This window comes from Pieris brassicae, chromosome 1, assembly GCF_905147105.1.
Source record: "Pieris brassicae chromosome 1, ilPieBrab1.1, whole genome shotgun sequence".
NCBI classification, from domain to species: Eukaryota; Metazoa; Arthropoda; class Insecta; order Lepidoptera; family Pieridae; genus Pieris; species Pieris brassicae.
This window is the reverse complement of record NC_059665.1, coordinates 7,203,842-7,227,063: the sequence shown is the minus strand read 5'-3', so window position 1 is coordinate 7,227,063 and position 23,222 is coordinate 7,203,842. Positions and strand designations below refer to the sequence as shown.

Below are 23,222 nucleotides of genomic sequence, written 5' to 3'. Positions count from 1 at the left end.
TTAGATTACATTTTTCTTTCTTAATTTTCAATAGAATCTAATTCCTTTTTGACACCTAAACCTAAATATACGAGTATCAGGTCTTTGTGATTTATATCTGCCATTGGATCTAGAGATTTTCATGCAAATTATTCCTATACATAGTCTATTAGACAATCATGTCTCGTTACTTATAAAAACATTAACTTAAAGATTAATTTTATTATCACTTCTCTGTCTCAGCGAGAATACGAGGGAATGAGAAACGTTAGAAACTTACACACTAAGCTAATTTTATTTAATGTGCAGTAGGCCGTTGTTAGATGTGATAATTTTTGTAAATAAATGATTTTGCTGTCATAGGTTGTATTTATTTCTACGTTCTTATTTTATTTTTATTTATTCACACTTCGCTGTATTTCAAAAACACAAATACCGAAACACAAAAATTATAAAACTTAATCTACAGTAATACAAAAAAAATATTAATTGAAAGGAAACAATTTTTAACCGGATTAAAGCTATTTGTATTATTATAAACTTATAATTATTTTACATAATTAATAATACGCTGTAAAGCACGCGAAACGTCGGAACAAATTAAATTTAAAATTATGTAAAATAATTTTAAGTTTATAATAATAGAAATATGTAAAAGCTATATTAACCAAAGACAAAATATTCATTACCTAATCTCACGGATTCAAAGAAAAGGAAATACAAGAATTACACAAGTCGCGATTGATCAGAATAGGATAAGTTTTAAAAAAATTATACAGAAGAGTTTTAAAAGATGAAAGGTCTAGCCAATAGTATGGAGTCTATTCCACAACTTAATGGCGAAGATCCTAAATGAATTGCCTATGAAAGATGAGCTGTGGGATGGAATTTCCAATAAATATCTATTATCTAACATATGATTGAATAAGGCTAATAATAAGAAGGACTTATTATTATTAGCCCATAACATCCCAACGATGGCCAATGGCCTGGCTCCTTTCTTTTCATGAGTTCGTACTAGGAAAAGCATTATGTTATCTCGATAACCAATTTTCTACCTTGTAATCATAACCAATAACAATACGCAATTGGGAATCATTTTAAAATATGGGTAAATTTTTTCAGCAACACTAGAAAACTATTCCTGTTTCTCGTGCAGCCACGCTGTTTATCCATCTATAGGAACTTATTCTGAAGTTTGCTAGCTTATTGCAGTATCTTAATGCCCTCTACACTAACGTGACTGCCTTTAGTCGTCCATTATGGTCCATTGTGTAAAGACACAGTCCACAGATTACTAGGAACTAGGAAGTAATCTGTGACGAAGGCACGCCCCTCCGTTTAGCCTTTAATCTTTAGTAGTTATTGTATTTCGTGTTCTAACTTCTACCATTCTCACCGTTTAACCCTTATATTAATTATATAGACTTTAATTGATTGATGCGAGTTAACGAGAATAAATAAAACAAACTATTTCTTAAGAAATGGACGTCAAGTCCTATTTACATGCTTGGACGACAAAAAAAGGTTTAACACCGCAGTTTGATATTCGTGCCACCGGTAAGCGATTTCAATTATTTGTGTGATACTCGCGAAAACAATGACGATTTTATAAATTAGAATATCAATAATATAGATATTATTCTCTACACATGAGTTTATCCTCGAAAGTTTAAACAACGCCTATATCATTAAAGATCTGTCCACAGTCAAGTAAAACACTACTTCCACCAGTATTTTGTCTTTAGTAAAAAAAACTACAGTGTTACCTCGATATAGTGTTTTGAGATATGAACAGTCGAGCGAGTGATATTTTGATTTGAGCAAGATTTGAAATACGAGGACCCACACATTACAATAACAGTTTCTCCCATCTCAGACTACACCTCAGTCTGTTTGCTTCTTTCCCTCGTTTTCAAAGCAATTTTGATAAGTTCAGTTCGCGTTTTTTGTTTTACGTACAAAATATTTAATGGGGGCTTTGAGATACAATCAGGGTTATGGAACAAATTAAACTTGTTTTTCAAGGTATCACTGTACTTTAAATATTTTATGTAACCAGGGCCTAAACATCGCCAAAGATTTCTGTGTGAAGTTCGCGTAGATGGCTACACTTATGTTGGTGCCGGCAACTCAATCACAAAAAAAGAAGCACAAAAGAATGCCTCCCGAGATTTCATTACCTTTTTGGTGCGTTCGGGAGAGGTAACAGCGTCAGACGTTCCAGCAGATGTACTGATTAAAAATGAAGCCTCTGATAATACATCGCCAGCCTCAGGCATTGATAATATGGAACCCCAAGCAATACAAAATAAACCAGTTTTCCAGGTATTTGTCCCCAAAACATTTATTGTCATAAATATTTGGAATACTGCAAGTGTTTTTTAATATTTTAAATGATAAAGTTTATTTCATATCTTATAGGATCTTTTCTATACTATTTTTAATCTTTTAGGAAGGAATGGGCCCAGAAAAGATGGGCCCTGCTTACCAAGCTTATGGTGGGTCATCCGAGAACTTTACATATATAGATAGAATGCAACAACAAAAGAATGTTGAGGAGGCTGAAGACCTGGATGTTAATGCTGCACTACATGGTAATTGGATGATGGAAAATGCTAAGTCTAAATTGCATCAGTTCATTCAAGTGAATAAGATCAATGCTGATTATGTATATAAAGCGGTTGGTCCTGATCACACCAGGTAGTATTTATATTTAATAATGTTATGTTTCAGTTGTAAAGAATTTAGCATTACAATTAACACAAGTCATGATATGCCAAAATTATTAGTCTATCCTTAAATGCAACCCTTTAAATGAAACCTACTTCTTAGTGAAAACTATTGTATTCACTATAAAAACTGGGTTAATTTTTTAAAATAAATATCACAAAGTTGAAGTTTATTCAAGTTCGGTTAAGAATACAAATCATTATAATACAATTTGTCTGTTTGTTGGATGACTAAAAACCATTACTTATGGTCTGTTGTGGTGATACAGGCCTTTTGCTTGTGTTAACACATATGTTAAAAGTTCATAAAATATTAAACAATAACCTCTGTCTTAATGCTGAAATGGTAACTAAGGCTGAGGTCAGACAAGCTTTCAATTATGGTTCACCAATGCTTCCTTAAGCTCAACCTATGCATAGCAAAAACTGTAGATAAATGCAAAATGCTACTTTTTGTCCCATCCACATCCAAATTTAGCAACACATCGAAATTTTACCTATAATAGAATTTAACATCATTTACCTGTTATGTTTAGTTCACCAGATTTGAAAATTCAATCTTGCTATTGAACATTTAAAATGTTAATTATATAATATAACAAAATATTTATATTACTTATAATAAAAAATAAATGTAATCCCATAAAACAATGATCTTCTGTAATAAACTTGGTAAATGGAATCCTTAAAGACAGCATTTTACATTAACTGTTTAAGTAAAAAAAATTAAAAGTTCATTTTGTTTTGCACCATGCATTCAGCCTAAGTTTAAGTGAGAACTGACAACTAACTCTCCGATCTTTCTTCTCAATTTTGGTACCAATTAGAGAATTAGTTTTAATTGTTAGTGTTTTTTATAAAGAGGAACTTGATTTCCAGTTTTTCTTCATGCCATAAAATTTTAATAATAAGTATTTTATGATGACCTCACGGGAATCTAAAACATGGGCTAAATATGGCATTTATAAAATCTTTGACCTTAATGTTCATCCATAAAATATTTTTATTAAATTTTTGGACATACCTATAGCTATTTTTTTAACCAGCCAGGCACGGCATGATCACAAATGTTGCTAGTTTCGGAATTCATATTTAACACTAATTATTAACAAGGGAATGATTTCATTCGTGATCCTAATGGCCCAGTAGAATGCTAAAAATGAATGTACTTATGGTATTGTATTGTACAGGCTAGCTAACATTATTGGTGGTGATTTCAATAGTTTTGCAAAATACAAAACTATTGAAATCACTAAATGCAGCAATACTTCTTCATAATGAGTTGACACTGATAAGCTATACATGCTATAGAGCTACTCCAGCTTTTTAAGCCACTGATTATTCATAATGTTTGAAAAGTTAGTGGCAATTTTTGTTTTAGAACAAGCAGTTCTGTGAATATGACCAGTGGGATAATGTGTTTTTTTTAATTTAAAGTTCTAATTCAAAATATGGAAACATGTTCACGTCATGTTTCAAGAACATAAAAATATATATGAAATTAAAATTATTTGAAGTGATCTTTGAAAAAGATAACAATGATTACTTCTATTGGTAAAAAAAACCCAAAACATTCTAAGACCAATTTGATTGAGGTTCTAATACCACCTTAATAAAATAGTTACTTGAAACGCTAGTTACAGTATTTAATATAAAAAAGTAACTGCATTCTGAAAAGTAAAGAACTAACTTTATAGAATGCTTATCTATGTTTTTATGGGTGGTTTTAGAATAAAAAAAAAATTATCATTCAATATAGTGTCTTAGATTTTGTTTTGGGTACAGGTTCGTGCGCTATATTCGTGTCTAAAAACTACTGGTCACATTCATAGAAGGTTCCTATTACACATGGTAAGTAACTGTAATATATAAGCATGTTGCCTGTAGATGTATATAATGAATTATGATAGCTCAATATACTAAGAATCTCACTTTAATGACGTATTATGCGTTACGTTTAGTTATAACGACAACAGTGATTGTAATATGAACTAAAATAGAGAGCATTAAGTTATGCAACTGATCAGTTGAATTAATTAAGGGACACTGATTTTTTTTTCTAGTGTTTGGATAGCTTACGAAGTTTACAATAAAAATACATCTTCTATGTAATTTATGACTTAACCTTTGTAAATTCAACAACCCGCTTGAAATTAATGTAAAAACTGAATGCATGATAATCTACATAATGAGAAAGGGGCGTGATTTTTTCAAGGTTTACGTAAGACTAATGTATATACATTGGGTAAATAAACTTATACTTAACAGATCTTTATGAAAAACTGCATTTTTCAGGAGTTTCTGTTGCGAGATGACGATTTATGTACGTCAGCTCGGCCGCAATGTCACCGGACGTGAGACTGCGTCTAACAAACAAACTGCGAGTAAATCTTGTGCGTTGTCGTTGGTTAGACAACTATACCATCTTGGTGTAATTGAGGCCTATAGCGGAACGCTAAAGAAAGATAGGTAAGATATACCAAATTGTTTATTACTATTTTATATGACTTAAACAATATGACTTTTATTTTCTTCTTTTGGCGCGTTATGGAAACGTGATGAGATTAAATTTTTATTATTAATTGCTTTAGGTCTGCGGAAGGCTTGATGAAACCATACCCGGTGGCTATCGATCCCAATCTAGAACAACAAATTGAGGAGGCATTGAGTGGTATGGAATCAAAAATGTATTAGTATCTAACTTATTTATAAACATTCTGTTGCCTCTAGGCGACTACAAATAAAATGAAAATCCTAATTTATTAAAACATTAGGTCGGTAAATGAGATTACGTTGTATCGTTGAAGAATGAGTGATTACGCGTCGATGTGCAGATCCATATCTTTTAGATGACACGTGTGATTGCTCGTCAGCAGCGCGGAGATGACCAAGACACTCGTGTTTATATAATCGCGCGCGGTCTGTTTTAATTTTATTAAAATAACGCGGAAATAAACAATACAAATTTATTTCATAATACGCATTGTTCGTTTCATATTTGTATAAGATATGCTGATTTTTGTTTAGAAAATATACTTTGATTCTGTAAGTAATTATTTACCACGCAACCTACAAAACATAACTTAGCGTTCAATAAAGGTATCCTTAGTTTATTTAAAAAGTAATAATATAATAGAATGATTGCAACTTCACACACATTAGTACATCTTTCTAAATAAATTCTTGTATACAATATATCTTGTATATTGTAAAATAATTGGCTTCTAATCATATCCATTTTTATTTATTTTCACAAAACTATCGGTAAATGATGAGCTCTATAAACAGATGAATAACATATTTTAAATAGGAGGACGGAGGTTAAATATTTAACTTCTTTTCTGACATCCATAAGTGTACTTACCTATATGAATAAAGTTATTTGGACTTTGACTTATAACGAGACATTTTATTTTGCGAACTAGCGAACTGTGATATCGACTCCCGGTGGTGGTCTTCCTTGAGAAATACGACCTCGAACTATTGAAAGTTAGAATGTACTCTTCGCTAAAAGGCTGGCAACGCACCCCCTGTGTGTCCATGGGATGCGATGACGCCCTTTTTGGGCGACCCGTAGGCCCATTTTCCCCCCTATTATATTAAAATTAAAAAAACCGATAAATTTAACTGATCAAAATATCATTATTTACCTAGAGGAAATCTCTTATAGAGCTAGATATCGTGCCGGTGGATGTGAATGCACCACAGGAGAACACTGAGGGGCCAGGGGTGACGATAATGCAAATGGACCGAATTAAGGCTATGAAAGAAGCTAAGCAGACGGCATCTGGTGTTGTGTCATGGTCGCCTCCTCAGCCCAATTGGAATGCGTGGACTGGATGCAATATTGGTAAGTATATTATTGTCTCCGCAATTACAATATTGATTTCTAAATATTATTAATATGTCTCTCTCTCTCTTCAATCGGCAGCTCATGTCTGAGCGGCAGGTCAGCAATGAAGCATCTGGAACGGTCTATCTGCTTCCATCGGTTTCTGTCCAGCACCTCTCTTATGATAGTGTACAGTTTTGAGGACGATGAGTCTTACACTTGATCGGTCCCTCTGGTTGGTGAACGGTCACGTGATCTTTTGCCTTCTGTGTTACCAACCACGATGGTGAAACTGTCACCAAATTCTCTTCGCCTCTGCGCTTTATTAATTAATATGTAAAGAAAGTTAAAAATAAAATTGTTGCCTCAATGGTTGTTTAAAGATTATATTTTATCATGTATTAGGATTTTATCTACTGTACCCAAGTCTTTGCATGTTTCAAGTCATTAATAGTTGACAGCATTATCATAAATTGTGTTTTTTTCTCTTAAGAATAGTCAATATATAAAAGAATGGTTACTTATACAAATCCGGGCTATAAGCAATATCATATATATTTTCAGATGAAGGCCCTCTAGCCACAACAACTTTAGATGACATCAGCTCTGACCTAGAAGGATGTCACAGGAGCCTGTGCCAAAATAGCACAATGTATCAGGTATTTATACAATATTAGATAGTCCGGTGAATTTCGTCAAACTTATTTTTTTTTTAGATCATACCAGTCTGATTTATATACACAATTTTCTGAGCGCATTTTTAAATATATGACCTAGCTATTTATGTTTCCCGCCATTAAGCGAGACAAACGAACAGCAATTCATTTTTTATACATATATATATATAATTGTGTCGTAGTTAAGAATTTTGACGGATATACCCTAAACATGAGTATTTTTTTAAATTTACGTTTGTCTAATTTGTCATTTTTAATATAACATTAAGGTTTTCAATGGGTTTCTTAAATGGATGCTATTTAAAACTCAAAAGAGTATTTATTCTATTATTTTTACTACTGTTTAAAAAGTATAGAAAAGGCACATTTTTTAGCATTTTATTCTTTATGGTTTACACAAATACATACAATACATTGTAAAAGCTGTAACAGAAAGATTCTTATATTTTCAGGAAAGTATTCGCGAAAGAGAAGCATTGCCAGTTTATGGAATGAGGTCAAAAATAATGGAGGCCATTAATGACAACCCTGTGGTTATTATACGTGGTAATACAGGTTGTGGGAAAACTACTCAGGTATGCAAAATCCTATTGTTTAAAAACCTTGGACTTGGCCACAGTATTGTTTATATATTTCTTAATCAGCCAGTAGTTGCTCAGCCTTCTCTGCTTGTAACGAACCGAGTATTCTATGCCGGTTTCCTCACGATGTTATCCTTCAGTCTATGACTCTGTGTATGTGGTAGTGTCCGTTGTACCCCCCACCCCCCATGAAACGCACCGTAACGTTTTCTGTATCCCATAGTAAAACGTTTTGTGACAACCCCCAGTGACTCATTATGCCTAAAACTTACCATCAATAACGCGTAATTCAGGCCCCGCCTCGCATCGTAACGTTTTACAAGAGGAATCCCCCCCCCCCCACCCCCAAATTCGTTACGTAATACTTGAACGCTCCCTTAAGGAGAGTGTAATAAATTAATTTAATATTTATTCAGCTTTATCAATTGTAAGCTTCCTAACGTGCAATATACTATGTGTGGTATACATAAAGCCCTACAAAACGTTATATCTAGTTTAATATGTTAAGTTAGTATGACAAGTCTTATTTCGCGCAAAACCACCTGAGGGCGCTGTATGATTTTTTAAATAAATGATAAATGCTTATGAACTCATAGTAGATCTACATTGCTTTAGTTAAATCTGTCATTAGACTAATATAAACGAATTAGGGATGTTAATTTTATCTGAATGTTTACTATAATATATTGTATAAAATAATATGGCCTAAAATTTATTTCAGCTATTAATACGTATTTTAAAGCGTTTAACCAGACCAGTCTTGCTTTGCTTGATATTTCCCTGGCCTGTGGGTTAATGTTAGTTATCGAATGCCTTTATATTTATATATGTATGTTAATTGATGAAAAATATACCAGATTTTGTTTGGAATTTTCAGGTGTGCCAATTCATACTGGATGATTACGTAGCGAGTGGCCAAGGCGCGTGGGCGAACATATGTGTAACACAACCGAGACGGATATCCGCTGTTAGTGTCGCGGAGAGAGTAGCTGCCGAACGATGTGAGGACCTAGGGAATAGTGTGGGGTGAGAAATATAACCTATATTTAAAAAAAACAATGGTGCTACAACCTCTTTAGGTCTGGGTAAGGCCTCAGATTTCTGTGTCTGTTTGATGATCATTTGTTAATCAAATAGGCAAGTAGGTGATCAGCCTTCTGTGCCTGACGCACGCCGTCGACCATTTGTGTCTAAGGTAAGCCGGTTTCCTCACAATGTTTTCCTTCACATTTCGAGCCAATGTTAAATGCACACATAGAAAGAAAGTCCATTAGTGCACAATCGGGGATCGAACCTACGACCTCAGGGATAAGAGTCGTACGCTGAAGCCACTAGGTCAACACTGTTCTAACCTATGTTAAAAAATATTAAAGATTTTCCGTTAATAAACTAGTTATATATAAAATAAAATATACTTGGGGTAATTGATTCATTGGGTCGGCTCTCAGCTAATCAACAATTATATAATGCACAGATGGCTGAATATCAGTTCACAAGTAATGGCTTTCTTTATATTATTAAGTTTTAATTATGATTACAATTATATTAACTGAACCAAAACGTTTTAGATACTCGGTGAGGTTTGAGTCGATCCTTCCGCGTCCATACGGTTCGATATTGTTTTGTACTGTGGGTGTGTTGTTACGGAAACTTGAAGGAGGCCTAAGAGGCGTCAGCCATGTACTTGTGGATGAGGTAAGGTATAACGTGTTAGATGTAAATATCTAGATGACTTATGATTGTCTTGGTCGCAGATTTCTGTATCTGTTTCGAGAGTATTTGTTTTTCTAGCCAAGTAGGTCAGCCTTCTGTGCTTGACACACGCTGTCGACTCTCTACACATTTAATTTCTTAATTAATAAATTCATCGACACTCGTATGCAACCACTAAATACTAAAACTGATTTTTGTTCCGTGCGAACGCGTGCGTGCACGCAAATATTAATTGTGGTTATTTCTTCTATATCGATATCGGCACAGGGCATCGGCATATGTATACTGTGCATTTTCCTATGTAAACTAGGCGTTAAGAGTAATAAACATCTATCCGTCCTTTGCATTCAGTAGGATTTTCTTGTATTTTTTAGGTGCACGAAAGAGACGCAGATACTGACTTCGCTCTCATTCTCCTACGTGACATGGCGCATACATATCCCGATCTACGGATTATACTTATGTCGGCCACCGTAGATACTACACTATTTGTTAACTACTTCGGAAACTGTCCCGTTATTGAGGTAACTTGAGAAGGATTTATAACTTCTGTAATATAGTATTTTTTTTTAAATAATGGCTTGTTTGTTTGAGAGCTGACATATTTGACTGCGATCAAGACGAAATTGTGATATAAGAATATGTCCAGAATATGTGTTAAAATTAAATTTATTAAAGATTTACTTTTTTACTATCGATATTTTGTGGGATTGAATTTGAGGAATTATGGGTAATACTCAAAAGAGACTTAGCGCCAAGCTTAGTGAAAAATGTTATAGGCAACCACATATTTTTGTCAAATCGAACACTGTAAATCTATTGTTTCAAAATATTAGGTCCTTACATATGAAATTGGCGTTTTGTCGTACTGGCCCTTTGACCTCAAATACCTCCTCTTTGGTTAGGAATTTCAAATTCAAATTTGTACAGCTATTTACTCATGTATTTGTGCTTCGATGACCGTCATTCATTTGTTTTTCTTCTGTTTTTTTTCTGTTTGCGTCACTCATTTTACAAAATGGAAAACTTAAAGTATCGCATTATTTACGAGTACGAGTTTCGCCGTGGCACTAGTGCTGCGGAAACGACTCGAAGGGTGAATGATGTGTATGGCGGTCATATTGCAAAAGAAAACACAGTTCGTTTTTGGTTCCAACGTTTTCGTCGCCTGAGACCCAAGTTGATAATGAAGTATTGAAGGCTATTGTGGAAGCGGATCCATCGCAAACCACGTCCGAGTTAGCTGCAGGCTGCGGTGTTAGTGATAAAATTGTTTTAATTCACTTGAAGCAAATTGGTAAGATTAAAAAGCTTGAAAGGTGGGTACCTCACGAATTGACTGAAGCAAACCGGCAAACGCGCGTCGACTGCTGCGTTACATTACTGAACCGGCACAATAATGAAGGTATTTTAAACCGAATCATTACCTGTGATGAAAAATGGATTCTTTACGATAATCGGAAGCGCTCAGCGCAATGGTTGGATCCTGGCCAGCCAGCCAAATCCTGCCCCATGCGAAAATTAACCCAAAAAAGTTACTTGTAAGCGTTTGGTGGACTAGTGCCGGTATTGTTCATTGCATTTTTCTCAAATCTGGCCAGACTATTACGGCTGATGTCTATTGTCAGCAATTGCAAACCATGATGGAAAAGCTAGCGGCTAAACAACCTAGGCTGGTCAATCGCTTCACGCCACTGCTACTTCACGACAACGCTAGACCACACACTGCACAACAGAAGGCTACCAAATTAGAAGAGCTTCAATTGGAATGTCTAAGACATCCTCCGTACTCCCCGGACCTTGCTCCAACAGATTACCATTTTTTTCGAAATTTGGACAACTTCTTGCAAGGGAAAAAATTTAACTCTGATGGGGCAGTCCAAATCGCCTTCACAGATTTTATTGATTCCCGTTCGACTGTTTTTTTTAGTAAAGGGATTAATGAACTACCTATGAGATGGCAAAAGTGCATAGGAAACAATGGTTCATGCTTTGATTAATTAAATATATTATATTTAAAAATATTTGACTTTTTGTTCCTCCCATATAAAACGCCAATTTCATATGTAAGGACCTAATAATTAACCAAACAACAAATATCCTGGAACGGCGCAATATATTTATTATAAAATTCTAGGTTCCTGGCCGAACACATCCAGTTCAGCAATATTTCTTAGAAGATTGCGTTGAGCTTACCAACTTCATCCCGCTACCTGATACGAGAAAACGGAAGATATCAGGCAAAAAGGCCAACCGCAATGATGATGACGATGATGATGAGGAAGGTAGGCTACGGCAATATTTAAGGATTTAGCATGTGATCATGAAGTTTCACATTGTTCTATTGTAAATATTACAATAGCAATAAAGTGTTAATTTGTGTAGAGAGTATAAATAGCTTGTTCATTAATTAATTTAAAAATCATAATATTGATTTTTATACCTCAGCCACGTGATGCAATTGTCGATGACGTAGCATGCTTGAAAATTTTATGTCTTCAACCGTAATTCCAATACTGTCTTGCAGTTTTATTTCTTCGAAAAAAACTTTTATTGTCATATAATAATAAAATATAGTTTTAGAACTCTGATTTCTGATTTTTAGCGGCTCTTGGAGAAGAAGAGGAAGATTTAAACAAGAATTGTCAACTCGATAACAATTACTCTCCGCAAACTGTTGAAGTTATGTCGAAATTATCAGAAAAAGACGTAAGTAATCCTAAACAATTATAGTGGACGTTGGTAAATAAATAAAATAGTTCAATACTTCGCTAAGTTTAAAAACTTTACAGAAATTGGTTAAATAATGTTAAGTTACATGAAGTTTAACAAAAGGCTTTTATTATCATAGACATGAACACAAATAATGAAAAAAAATATTACTACTAAGATTATTACAGAATTTCATAAATTGTAATACAATTATTACTATCATTGTTATCATTATTATATATTTTTGTTATTAATGGCTTCGAATCTCTTCGATAACCGTGGTAGAGACAACAAAATCATGGCCCGTAACGGAAAAATGTGACGCGTACCCGAAACGTGTGACGGTAAAAAAATTTCAACGCCGGTAAAGAAGTTTCACTTCAACATTTTACACATAACCTGTACATTAAGGTGCCAGGTTTTTTTTTAATTAATCTGCCGGGACATTCTGACGGGTATTTTTTTGTAGTTTTTTCGTAAGCTTAAAAATAAATTTCCTTTCAGCTAAGTTTCGAGTTGATCGAAGCGATTCTTCTCTACATACAGAGCCTGGGTCAGGATGGTGCAATTCTAGTATTTCTGCCTGGTTGGAACCTGATATTCGCTCTAATGAAGCACCTAAACCAGCATAGGGTTTTTGGAAATCAGAACCAGTTCCTCATACTACCACTTCATAGTCAAATTCCACGAGAGGACCAGAAGAGAGTCTTTGTCACACCGCCTCCAGAGATTACGAAGGTATGATTTTATCTTTAAAATAACAATAGCATTCATTACGAAAAATCATTACATATTTCCAAAATTATAGTTTATTATTTTACGAAGACCATATCTCGTTTCCAACTAATGGAAAAGCTACTGAGCCTACAATTTATCTTTTAATTAACCATTTAAATATATTTACTTCTGGGTTTTTTAAATTATTAATACATATTTTATAAATGAATAATTCGAAAAACATCCGTAACTGGCCAAACAATTTTCGATTTTTATTGAAAATACAAGTCATCTTGAATTAGGCCGATTAAATTTAACAGAAAAATTTATATCATTCAGATATTATTATACCTAATTATAACTACAGGAAATGAGCATAAGATATTGTCAGTCAAGATTGAAGGATTGTAAATTGTAATAGAATCAGCACGACATTCTGTGTTTTCTCTTATCTTGAATTCTCGTAAAAAACTAATTATATTTTTATTTTCAGGTAATACTATCTACAAATATTGCTGAGACATCGATCACTATAAACGATGTTGTATACGTTATCGACTCGTGCAAGGCCAAGATGAAGTTGTTTACGTCACACAACAACATGACGTCATATGCCACTGTCTGGGCTAGTAGGACCAATCTCGAGCAGGTATTAAAAATATTTTTACGTAATATATATATTTTTTCTGATAAAATATTCCTGATAACCAAAATAAACTCGCTTATACACCGCCATTCTGTCAACTTAATATTAACGTGTACAGGCAGCTTCTATGGTATGGATACGATAATTAATTATTTTTTTCACAGTCCAAGCAAAAGTATTATGTTATATATAATACTTTTGCAGAAGTTTATATACAGAAGTGGAGTATCTTTGAAACTTAAAGTGGGGACAGGGCACTGCCACCCGGCATAGGTCAGTTCTGTGGATTCAGGCAATCGCTTATCAAATAGTCTTGATTTCAATAGTTTTTAAAATCCTTTACGTTCGGTCTAGGCATTGATTGATATACATCACCAACTAGCTAAATTAAGTTTTTTTATAGAGAAAAGGTCGCGCCGGGCGTGTACGACCCGGTGTTTGTTTCACGTTGTGTTCGCGTACGCGTTACGAGCGACTGGACGAGCACATGACCGCTGAGATGTTCCGCACTCCGCTACACGAGCTGGCTCTCAGGTGAGAAATACAACATATCCAATCGTATTTCTATTTAGATTTTAAATTTCTGGTTGTATATAACATATAATTATTATGTATGTATGTAACATATAATTATTAATCGTAACCGAGTAGTATTGTAGTGAATGAATTTTGTTTCAGTATTAAACTCCTTCGGCTGGGTAACATTGGTCTGTTCCTGTCAAAGGCCCCGGAACCACCACCGCTAGATTCTGTCATTGAGGCTGAAGCCTTATTGAGAGAATTGAGTTGTTTGGACTCAAATGATGCCTTGACACCGCTTGGTACTATACTGGCTAAACTGCCTATTGGTAAGTCAGAATATCTGCCTTCCTAGTATTGTTAATTTATTTTTGAGATGCCATTGCAAAGTCAATGTCGTGGTATATCGTAGACACATTTCTATGTCAGGTTTAGATTTTAAGTTTTATGATAAAACATTTATAGAAGTAATCAATTGAACATCTAAATCCTTTTTCAGAACCTCGTCTCGGCAAAATGATGGTGCTAGGATTCGTGTTGGGCTTGGGTGACGCACTCACAACTATGGCGGCCAATTCCACTACATTCCCTGAGATATTCGCTGTCGAAGGCCGACGTCGACTTGCCTTACACCAACGAGGACTCGCCGGGGATAGGGCTTCGGATCATGTCGCTATGTTAAACGCTTTTCAGGTACGTCAAATACAGTATGACATGATTGCTTTAATGTATAAAATTAAGCTTTTCCGCTATTAAAATAACTGTTTTTAAACACATTAAGGTGTCTATTAGTGTAGAGCTCTTTATTTATTAATAAATTATTAACATACCTTCGGCTGCATAATATCTTAAAAAATGGTAAAATATATATATATCATTTATATTAATGTTCAGCTTCATAACAAACATCGTTACAAAAACTTTAAAAAAGTTGATTCATATTTAATGTTTCAATCTCCGTTCAAAACAAGACGTGGAAAATGCATTCTTTTTTGTCTCTACTAACAATTATTTGTTTGACGGGAAGTACCTTCAGGCTTGAAAACAAACACGAAAGATTTTATTGTACATTATTTGCAGTTATGGGAGCGAGAGCGAACTAAAGGTGAAGAGGCGGAAATGCAATGGTGCGAGTGGAAAGGTGTCCAGCACACGACATTGAAGGTGACCTGCGAAGCCAAATATCAACTTACAAGTAAGCTTAAAAATCATATTCGTTGTTACAGACTATAGTTAATAAGTTATATTAGGCAACCAGTTTCAAAAGTTTTATTAAACATTACGCACCTTCTTAAACAAAAGGACTAAATTTTACAGGAGAAAGAAATTACGATTTTTAGATCATTATTTATCTCTTTATAAAAAAGTAAGCAACTCATATCAGAGATATTTTTGAGATTATTTGTTATTTAGTCGGCTTCTTTTTAAGGTGTGCAGTTATATAATTTATTATTTTGTATGATTACATTTTGATAGGAACTTAATTTTTTATAGTAACACTAATAATTCTTGAATTATGTAAAGTTTGTTTAAATAATGTTACTATATTCTATATCGAATTCTAGCTATACTAAAGACTTATAATTTATTTTAAATATATTTTATGCACAGGTCAATTAAACAAAAAATCTAAATTTTAAATTCGACTAAATTTTTTATTCCTCTAGCATTAATGTCGTATAAAAATCAACTGTAACTAAAGTAAAAAAAAACACAAATATGAAAAAAAACAAATCAAATACAATTTCAAATCAAAAATGGGCCCAACTCGGCCTATGTTGCCGTTCACGACACAAAAACAAAATTATTTTTAAAAAGTTTACAGATTTCAATGATGTGTAATTTTTTGCAGACATTTTAACAACATCTGTGGGTTTTCCTGAAGAATGTTGTATTCCACAAAGATGGAATCCTTATGGAGAGGATAGTAACTTAGATATCGTAATCGCGTTACTCTGTATGGGATTATATCCTAATGTCTGTGTGCATCACGGAAAGAGAAAGGTATATATTGTAGTAATCTTGTTTTGTTGCATACGTCATTAACGCTATACCTGACTACTTTATCCAAATAACGTCGTAAGTTTAATTCCATAGAAGCATTACATTTAATAAATAATATTATTATTATTTAATGCTATGTAAAACTATTTAAGAAATGGCTACAATAATTTGTTAGTATTGAAACTAACTAATTAGATTTCTGAATCTATTTATCGGCTTAACGGAAATCATTATTTCACCGCGAATCGATCGATCGAATTTCCTAAGCCTTCATCATCTAATCTGCATAGACTCTGAAATTTAGTATTGATGTTTGGGCTGAAATTTTAGAACGCAGCAGGTTCTACGCCTGCTTTGGTGGTAGAGATCCGTTTCATCCGAGAATGAGTCATGGAATAGAGAGCATAAGAGATTAGCCAACATTAAATTCCGTTTTCTTTTGACAATAGATAGGAATTCTATTTAAAATTTTCAGGTATTAACAACAGAAGGGAAACCAGCCCTAATACATAAGACGTCAGTCAACTGCAGTAACCAAGAGCAGAAATTCCCTTCACCACTATTTGTGTTTGGAGAAAAAGTACGAACACGAGCGATCAGCTGCAAACAGACGACCATGGTGGCGCCATTACATCTATTGCTGTTTGGATGCAGGAAGATTGAATGGGTATGTATGGAATTGGAATTAAATAGATACTTAAATAACATTGATTTATAGTTCCTTGGATAAATAAGGATAAAAGTGTTTTTTTAGGTAAAATATAGTATTTGGCATCTATACTTATATTATAAAGTGGAAACATTTGTGTTTTTGTGTGTATGTTTGTAATGATTCCACAAAAAAACGACTGGAGCGATTTCAAAAATTGTTCACTGGACTGACAAGTAATATATATAACATTATATTAAAAAATTGATCCCTAATAATAATGCAATAATAATAACCCAAAGTGTGGAAACTATTGATTGTGACGTACACATTTTTGTTCTATCAATTTTTTTACCAACGACGATAAGGAATTTTCACTTCAAAATGTATTATTTTTGACACAAATATATATAGGTCATACGAAATTCTTTAATTTAACTTGAATGAGATTTTTTCCAACAGATTGACAACGTTATCCGTCTAGACAACTGGCTAAACTTTGAGATGTCACCTCGTACCGCGGCGCTGATAGCAGCTCTTCGGCCTGCCATTGAACGCATTGTTGAGAGAGCTGCCGCGGAACCTGATGCTGCTTTGCAATATTCACCGACTGAACAGAAGGTAAGAGGCAAAGTTTGCAAAGACGACAGGATATTGTTTTAACTTATTTCAAAAAAGGTTGACCTTAATGTATATTATATTTTTGAAGATTTATTAAGGCTTCCCGGCATGTAGGCTAATTTTGTAAAGTGTGTGTCCTATCTAGATGAAGTAACTTATAATATAAATCGGGTATATGCCTCACATTCCTCTTAGAGGAACAGTCCAAGATTAATCAAAATCCCTTCTAGGTAATTAATGTTAACAGGTATTGAAGTTGTTTTAACTGTTTAACTTAACTTTTTATTTCTTATTATAAAAAAGGATCTTAATAAGTAAATGAAGGATCTTGTAAATTAAACTTTAAAAATTACACTATTATAGACAATTTTATTAAATGATTTAATACTGAAGACGAAATGTTAGGCATTTCGGCTAGGGCTAGGATTACGGCTAATCGGAAAATGGGTCAGTAAGGAAAGCAATAAGTTATCACTTATTTTACTAAGCCCTGCCTTAGTATACGACGAAAACTAAACGTAGACAAAAATAGTCTGGTGAATGTTACCATTATAATAAGCTTTTAGCGTGTTAAATTTGGTTAACACAGTTTTAATATCACTTTTTATTTTCAGGTACTTAACTGTGTAAGAGCTTTGTGTCAGTTCACAGCCGGTGATTATGAAATACGCAGAGAAATATCTGTACCAACATTCCGGTCAGATGGACCAAAACGGGGCTATAATCGAGGCTGGGGCACTAATGGACCTAGGGGCGGTTTCGGAAGTAGCTCCGGGTTCGGGGGAAACCAGGGTTATGGACAAAATGGTAGCCTTAGTGATAACCGTGGAAGTTTTGGTGGCCCAGCTGGATTTGGAAGCCGAGGCGGGTACAGCCACCAAGCTGGGTTAGGTAGCCGAGGCGGGTACAGCAACCAAGCTGGGTTTGGTAGCCGAGGCGGGTACAGCAACCAAGCTGGGGTTGGTAGCCGAGGCGGGTACAGCAACCAAGCTGGGTTTGGTACCCGAGGCGGCTACGGCAATCAAGCTGGTTTTAGTAACCGAGGCGGTTATGGTAATAGAGGGGGATACGGCAACCGCGGCAGGTTTGGAAATCGTGGAGGTTATCGTGGCAGGGGCAATATGTGGTAAAGATAATTTAAGCCTCGAGATTAAGTACAATAAACTCATTAGATATTCTTGAAATGTTTTATTTTTAAAGAATTAAAGTACCTAATAATGTTTCGAAATAAAAGATAAATCTATAATGCCTTAAGGGCGAAAGCCTTCGTCATTCAACAGGGGTTTGAACGACTATCAGAACGAAGTCTTTGTCTGGAGCAACCATAACTTCGCTTTTCTTACTTCGAATACGTAGAAATGTGAGGTCGTTCGTAGGATCTAGATCACGGACGACAGACTTCGCTTTGTCTACCAGAGAGCTAAGCAGACCGGCGTATTGCACAGAAATGTGGTTATCCAAAGTTGATTTAATGGGTATTCCTTCGCCATTCACAACTACAACTCCTACAACTCCTTTGTGCATGGAAAGCTTGCGTATAGTCTCTTCAGCTTCGTTTGCCATTTAAAAATTTAAAGTGTATGACAAAATTGATCCTAAATCGTAAAATATAATGACATAATTGGAATTAACTTTTAAAAAATATATTTTATATATTAAAAAAGTATCTATATATTTTTAAATGTGACTGGGAAATGACAGGACTCCTGAAATACAAGTTTCTGCACTTCAGACCGATATGTTCCAGAATGTGTTATGAATGTTACAGAATATATGTTCATAGTATGACATTCCAATCTATATTAGAATTAGTTGTTTTAGAAATTACCTTAAGCATTTAAAAAACTTAATGGGTATTTTTGACATACAATTAAATAATTTCCAGTATCATAATTTAATTATAATACAATAATATACATATACTTTGGGATTTTTTTTAAATTTCTTTAATATTTTAACCCAATAGGAATAGTTGGTTTGACACACCAGGGTACCAAATTAACCTAATTGTAGTTATTTAAATGTAGCATTTATCTGACCCTTTTCATCAGTGCATAAACAATTTTCAATTGTATATAGTCTGATTTTTATTCTGAGTCTTAAGTTTTAGTAACCAGGTGAATGTAAAATAAAGTTATTATAAATAACATTTTTTTTTATTCAGCTGTATATGTTCTATATTATCCCAACATTTATTATTTATTTCTTTTGGGTTTTGACCTTGTGCCACCCAGCCTTTTTATTATTTAAGAAGAAATTACCTGAAAGATACTACCCATCTGTAATAAGTATCTGTGTCCTCCTTATTATGATTTCTAATATTGTTGCGTCATTATATAAAATATTTAAATATATACTACTAATAAGGCAAAGCTATTTTTAAAATGATACTTTTTATATTACAGTGTTTCTTACATGCTATCTATTTCTCTGTACTCTTGCTGTTCTTTTTGCATTTGTTGTATTTGTAAATAAATTGGCATCCTACCACTCCTTAATTTCTCCCTTTTATGTACTTTTAATTGATGCTTCATCATTTGTTTACGATATCCAAATGCTTTGTTACATATGTTACAAACATGTTCCTTAATGCCACCATGATCAATTCTACAGTGTTGATCATATGTCCTTTTATTATGAAAACCCTTTCCACAACACTCACATTTAAATTCATAACTATCTCTATGAGTTAAACTATGTTTATTAAGATTACTCTTAGTTAGAAAACGTGATGGACATTGTGTGCATTGGTAGGGCTTTTCACCAGTGTGAGTACGCATATGTAATTTTAGAGATTCTGGAAATCTTCCCCTGTATGGACAGAGAGTACACTTAAAGGGAAGGTGATAGAAGTGTGTCAGACGATGTCTTGTAAATTCGCCTTTGAAGAATGAATGTTTACCGCAGATATCACATATAAATTGTGTTTTATTATGTAAAGATAAGTGTCTTTTAAAGTAAATTTCTTTGTATATCTTGTTACAAATAGGACACTGGCGAGAAGCATTTTCATGGTCTATAGAGATGTGCTCAGTATACTCCTCAAATACTCTAAATGTTTTATCACATTTTACACATATATAACTTTCATCACGAGTTGGTTTTGTTTGTTTTCTAGTGGGTTGAGGTTCATATATGAAGTCATCTGCATCTTCATTAGTATCTGAAGGCAATTCCCGGAAAATTTTGTCTGAGACTTTTGCAGTATTCCTGAAGTCTATTGCATTTTGAAGCTTGGAATGACATTCATCACACAGATACTTTGGAAAGTCATCCTTTTTATCTATTGTAATATCAGTGATTGAACGAAAATTCTCAGAAATATCAGCTGTGAATTGATTCCCAAATATAGGAACGGACCCCTCTTTCAGACAAACTCTGCATTTTTGGTACGTATCCTTGTTACCTTCTGGTTGCTTTGATGATTCGTTTGTAGTTGAGTTAGATACACAGCTATAACGTCGGCGATGTAAAAAATTTAAAAGAATGAATCTTCCAATGCCAACCATATCTGTTTAGGCAAAATCCAGATAATTAAAATTACTATGCCCTAATTTAAATATACAACTTGTACATGTATTTAGTTAAAATGTTGACTTTCAATTCAATTTAAAAAAAGTCTTAAGAATGCAGTAGTATTAGTATAAAAAAATATCTCAGTTTTGCATTAGTCATAATAGTTGTTTGGTTTACGTTAAATTATTGAAATTTTAATCGTTGATTATACCTAGTCTGTATCGTGAGTCGTGACTTAGAGTAAGAATTCAGATTCAGAAACGAGACTTGTCACTCGGAAAACTACGACTCCTGTAAGTAATATTTTTTTTTTGGAATTGAATCTCGCTGTCAGCCTTTAACCGGCCTGACCTCCACCTAGCGCAGGAGGTCCTAATGGACGAGTACCAGTCGGACCACCAGCCGGTGCTGTGCCTCATTGCGGGGGCTCCATCCCCGCCCGCACGCACCCGGAGGGTCATCGACTGGAACACCTTCGAGTCCATCATGGAAGACACCCCTGCGCCCGGCCCACCGGATTCGACAGGTGCCGTTGACGACATGGCGGAGTCCATGACGCGGCAACTCCAGGCAGCTCTGACGGCAGCGACCTCAACGCGCACGCCGGAGATCACCTGCCAGGACCTTGCACCCTATGTGCAAAGGCTGATTCAGCGCAAGCGCGCGCTCAGGACGCAATGGCAACGCGACCGCTGCCCTGCGCTCAAAACGCAGCTGAATCGCCTCGCCGAACGTGTCAAGGCCGAGCTGGCCACACACGAACGGCGCCAGGACCGGACGGCATCACCCACGACGCGCTGCGCCATCTGTACATTAGGTGGATAGTCGCGCTGTCGCGCCTCTTCACGGGTATCCTCCGGTATACGCACTTCCCCAGATCATGGAAAGAGGGCAAGGTGATCTATCACCTTGCTCTCGACGCAGTCGAAACTGTTCGGGTGGCTGTTGCTGCAGAGGATAGAACAGTACCTGCAGCCGAGGCCCAAACAGTTCGGCTTCCGCGGAGATTACTGCACGACGCTGCATCTGACGAAGGTGCTCTTCACTGCAGCCTCGGCCCTCAACAAAAAGGAGGGGGCCGCCGCCGTTATGCTTGGACATGGCGAAGGCCTTTGACCGTGTCTGGCACGACGGCCTCGTGCTGAAGCTCATCGAGTCTCCACTGCCCCGTCGAATGGTCGCCGTGCTCCGCGCCTTTCTCACCGAGCGCACGTTTTTCGTTGCGACGGGAGAGGCGGCGTCGAGACCGCGACCCACACGGCGGGCGTCTCGCAATGCAGCGTGCTATCGCCCTTGCTCTACACCACGTACACCGACGACGTTCCGTGCCCCGAGGGGTGCACACTCGCCCTCTACGCCGATGATACGGCGTACGTGGCGTCATCGCTGAGGACCTCGCACGCTGCTCAAAAACTCCAACGCGCTCTGGACCTCCTGCCAGAGTGGCTGGACAAGTGGAGACTCGCCGCCTTCGGCCGGGGTAGGTTGCCACCACATCTACGCTTCCTGGATCGAGACGTGCCGTGGAAGACGCCGGTCACCTATCTAGGGGTCACCATAGACCGGAGTCTGACCATGACGCACCACATCTCCAGGGCTGTAGGGAGAACCAAGTGGGCGGCGCACACGCTTCGCCCACTCTTCACAGGCAACCTACCTCTCCGCACGAAGCTCGCGCTACACAAACTGTATGTGCGCCCTCACCTCACGTACGCGGCACCGGCGTGGTTCTCCTACGCCAAGGACACCAACCGCCGAAGACTGCGCACCGTACAAAACACCAGCTTACGGCGCGCAGTAAAGGCACCACGCTACGTGAGGAACGCCACCATAGCGCGAGACTTGCGGATGGAGTCGATCGACGAGTTCGTCGCACGGCTCGCGATGAGGATGTTTGTTCGAGCGGACGCCTCTCAACATCCTCACCTCCAAAACATCGCGCCGTGGCAGTCCAGGCCGCCCGACCAATACAAGTACCCGCGTGAGCTCTTCTCCGCGGGTCCCGACGACACCAGGGCAGCAACCGCGGCTTCGACTGGTCGCCTCGCTGGGCCTCCCCCGGGTCCACCGGGGGTCTCACCCGGCGGTGCTTGACTGCGAGCCGCTCAAGCTGCCCGATACCACCACTCAATACGACACCAGGGCCAAGTCGAGACTACTCCTTGGCCCCCTCATCACCACCGGATTTGACACCCCGGACATGACCCCATCGGCTGCGCGCAGCGGGTAGAGACCGAGTCTCCCCGCGCGCCGCAGCCCTCACCAAGGGCTATATGCCCGCCCCCGTACCGCCCTGTATCAGCAGGGCGCGAACAAAAACACCA

The 23,222-nt window shown here is 36.4% G+C and overlaps 3 protein-coding genes across 4 annotated transcripts; 1 reads left to right on the top strand and 2 right to left on the bottom strand.

Moving 5' to 3' along the window:
* Positions 1-1,337: 1,337 nt before the first annotated feature.
* On the top strand, positions 1,338-18,549 carry LOC123720165 (dosage compensation regulator). 2 transcript variants are annotated; one of them, XM_045676687.1, is made up of 23 exons: positions 1,338-1,539; positions 2,042-2,307; positions 2,435-2,682; positions 5,007-5,180; positions 5,303-5,382; positions 6,382-6,561; positions 7,108-7,202; positions 7,673-7,795; positions 8,679-8,827; positions 9,370-9,496; positions 9,889-10,038; positions 11,652-11,799; positions 12,120-12,223; positions 12,731-12,964; positions 13,437-13,592; positions 13,993-14,123; positions 14,268-14,437; positions 14,608-14,801; positions 15,189-15,303; positions 15,961-16,112; positions 16,588-16,779; positions 17,224-17,382; positions 17,997-18,549. In XM_045676687.1, the coding sequence occupies exons 1-23, from the start codon at positions 1,464-1,466 to the stop codon at positions 18,510-18,512; spliced, it is 3,939 nt and encodes a 1,312-aa protein (XP_045532643.1). In that variant the 5' UTR covers positions 1,338-1,463; the 3' UTR covers positions 18,513-18,549. The 2 variants fall into 2 exon arrangements, with proteins under 2 accessions (XP_045532643.1, XP_045532653.1); XM_045676697.1 differs by lacking the exons at positions 1,338-1,539; positions 2,042-2,307; positions 2,435-2,682 and adding an exon at positions 4,179-4,562 and having other exon boundaries at positions 17,997-18,548.
* Positions 18,550-18,563: 14 nt separating this feature from the next.
* On the bottom strand, positions 18,564-19,078 carry LOC123720187 (dynein light chain roadblock-type 2). Its single transcript, XM_045676720.1, has one exon. It carries the CDS (start codon positions 18,943-18,945, stop codon positions 18,652-18,654), a length of 294 nt encoding a protein of 97 aa, XP_045532676.1. The 5' UTR covers positions 18,946-19,078; the 3' UTR covers positions 18,564-18,651.
* A 240-nt stretch (positions 19,079-19,318) lies between these two features.
* Positions 19,319-21,126, bottom strand: LOC123720178 (zinc finger protein 525-like). Its single transcript, XM_045676709.1, has one exon. It carries the CDS (start codon positions 20,889-20,891, stop codon positions 19,794-19,796), a length of 1,098 nt encoding a protein of 365 aa, XP_045532665.1. The 5' UTR covers positions 20,892-21,126; the 3' UTR covers positions 19,319-19,793.
* Between the last annotated feature and the right edge of the window lie 2,096 nt (positions 21,127-23,222).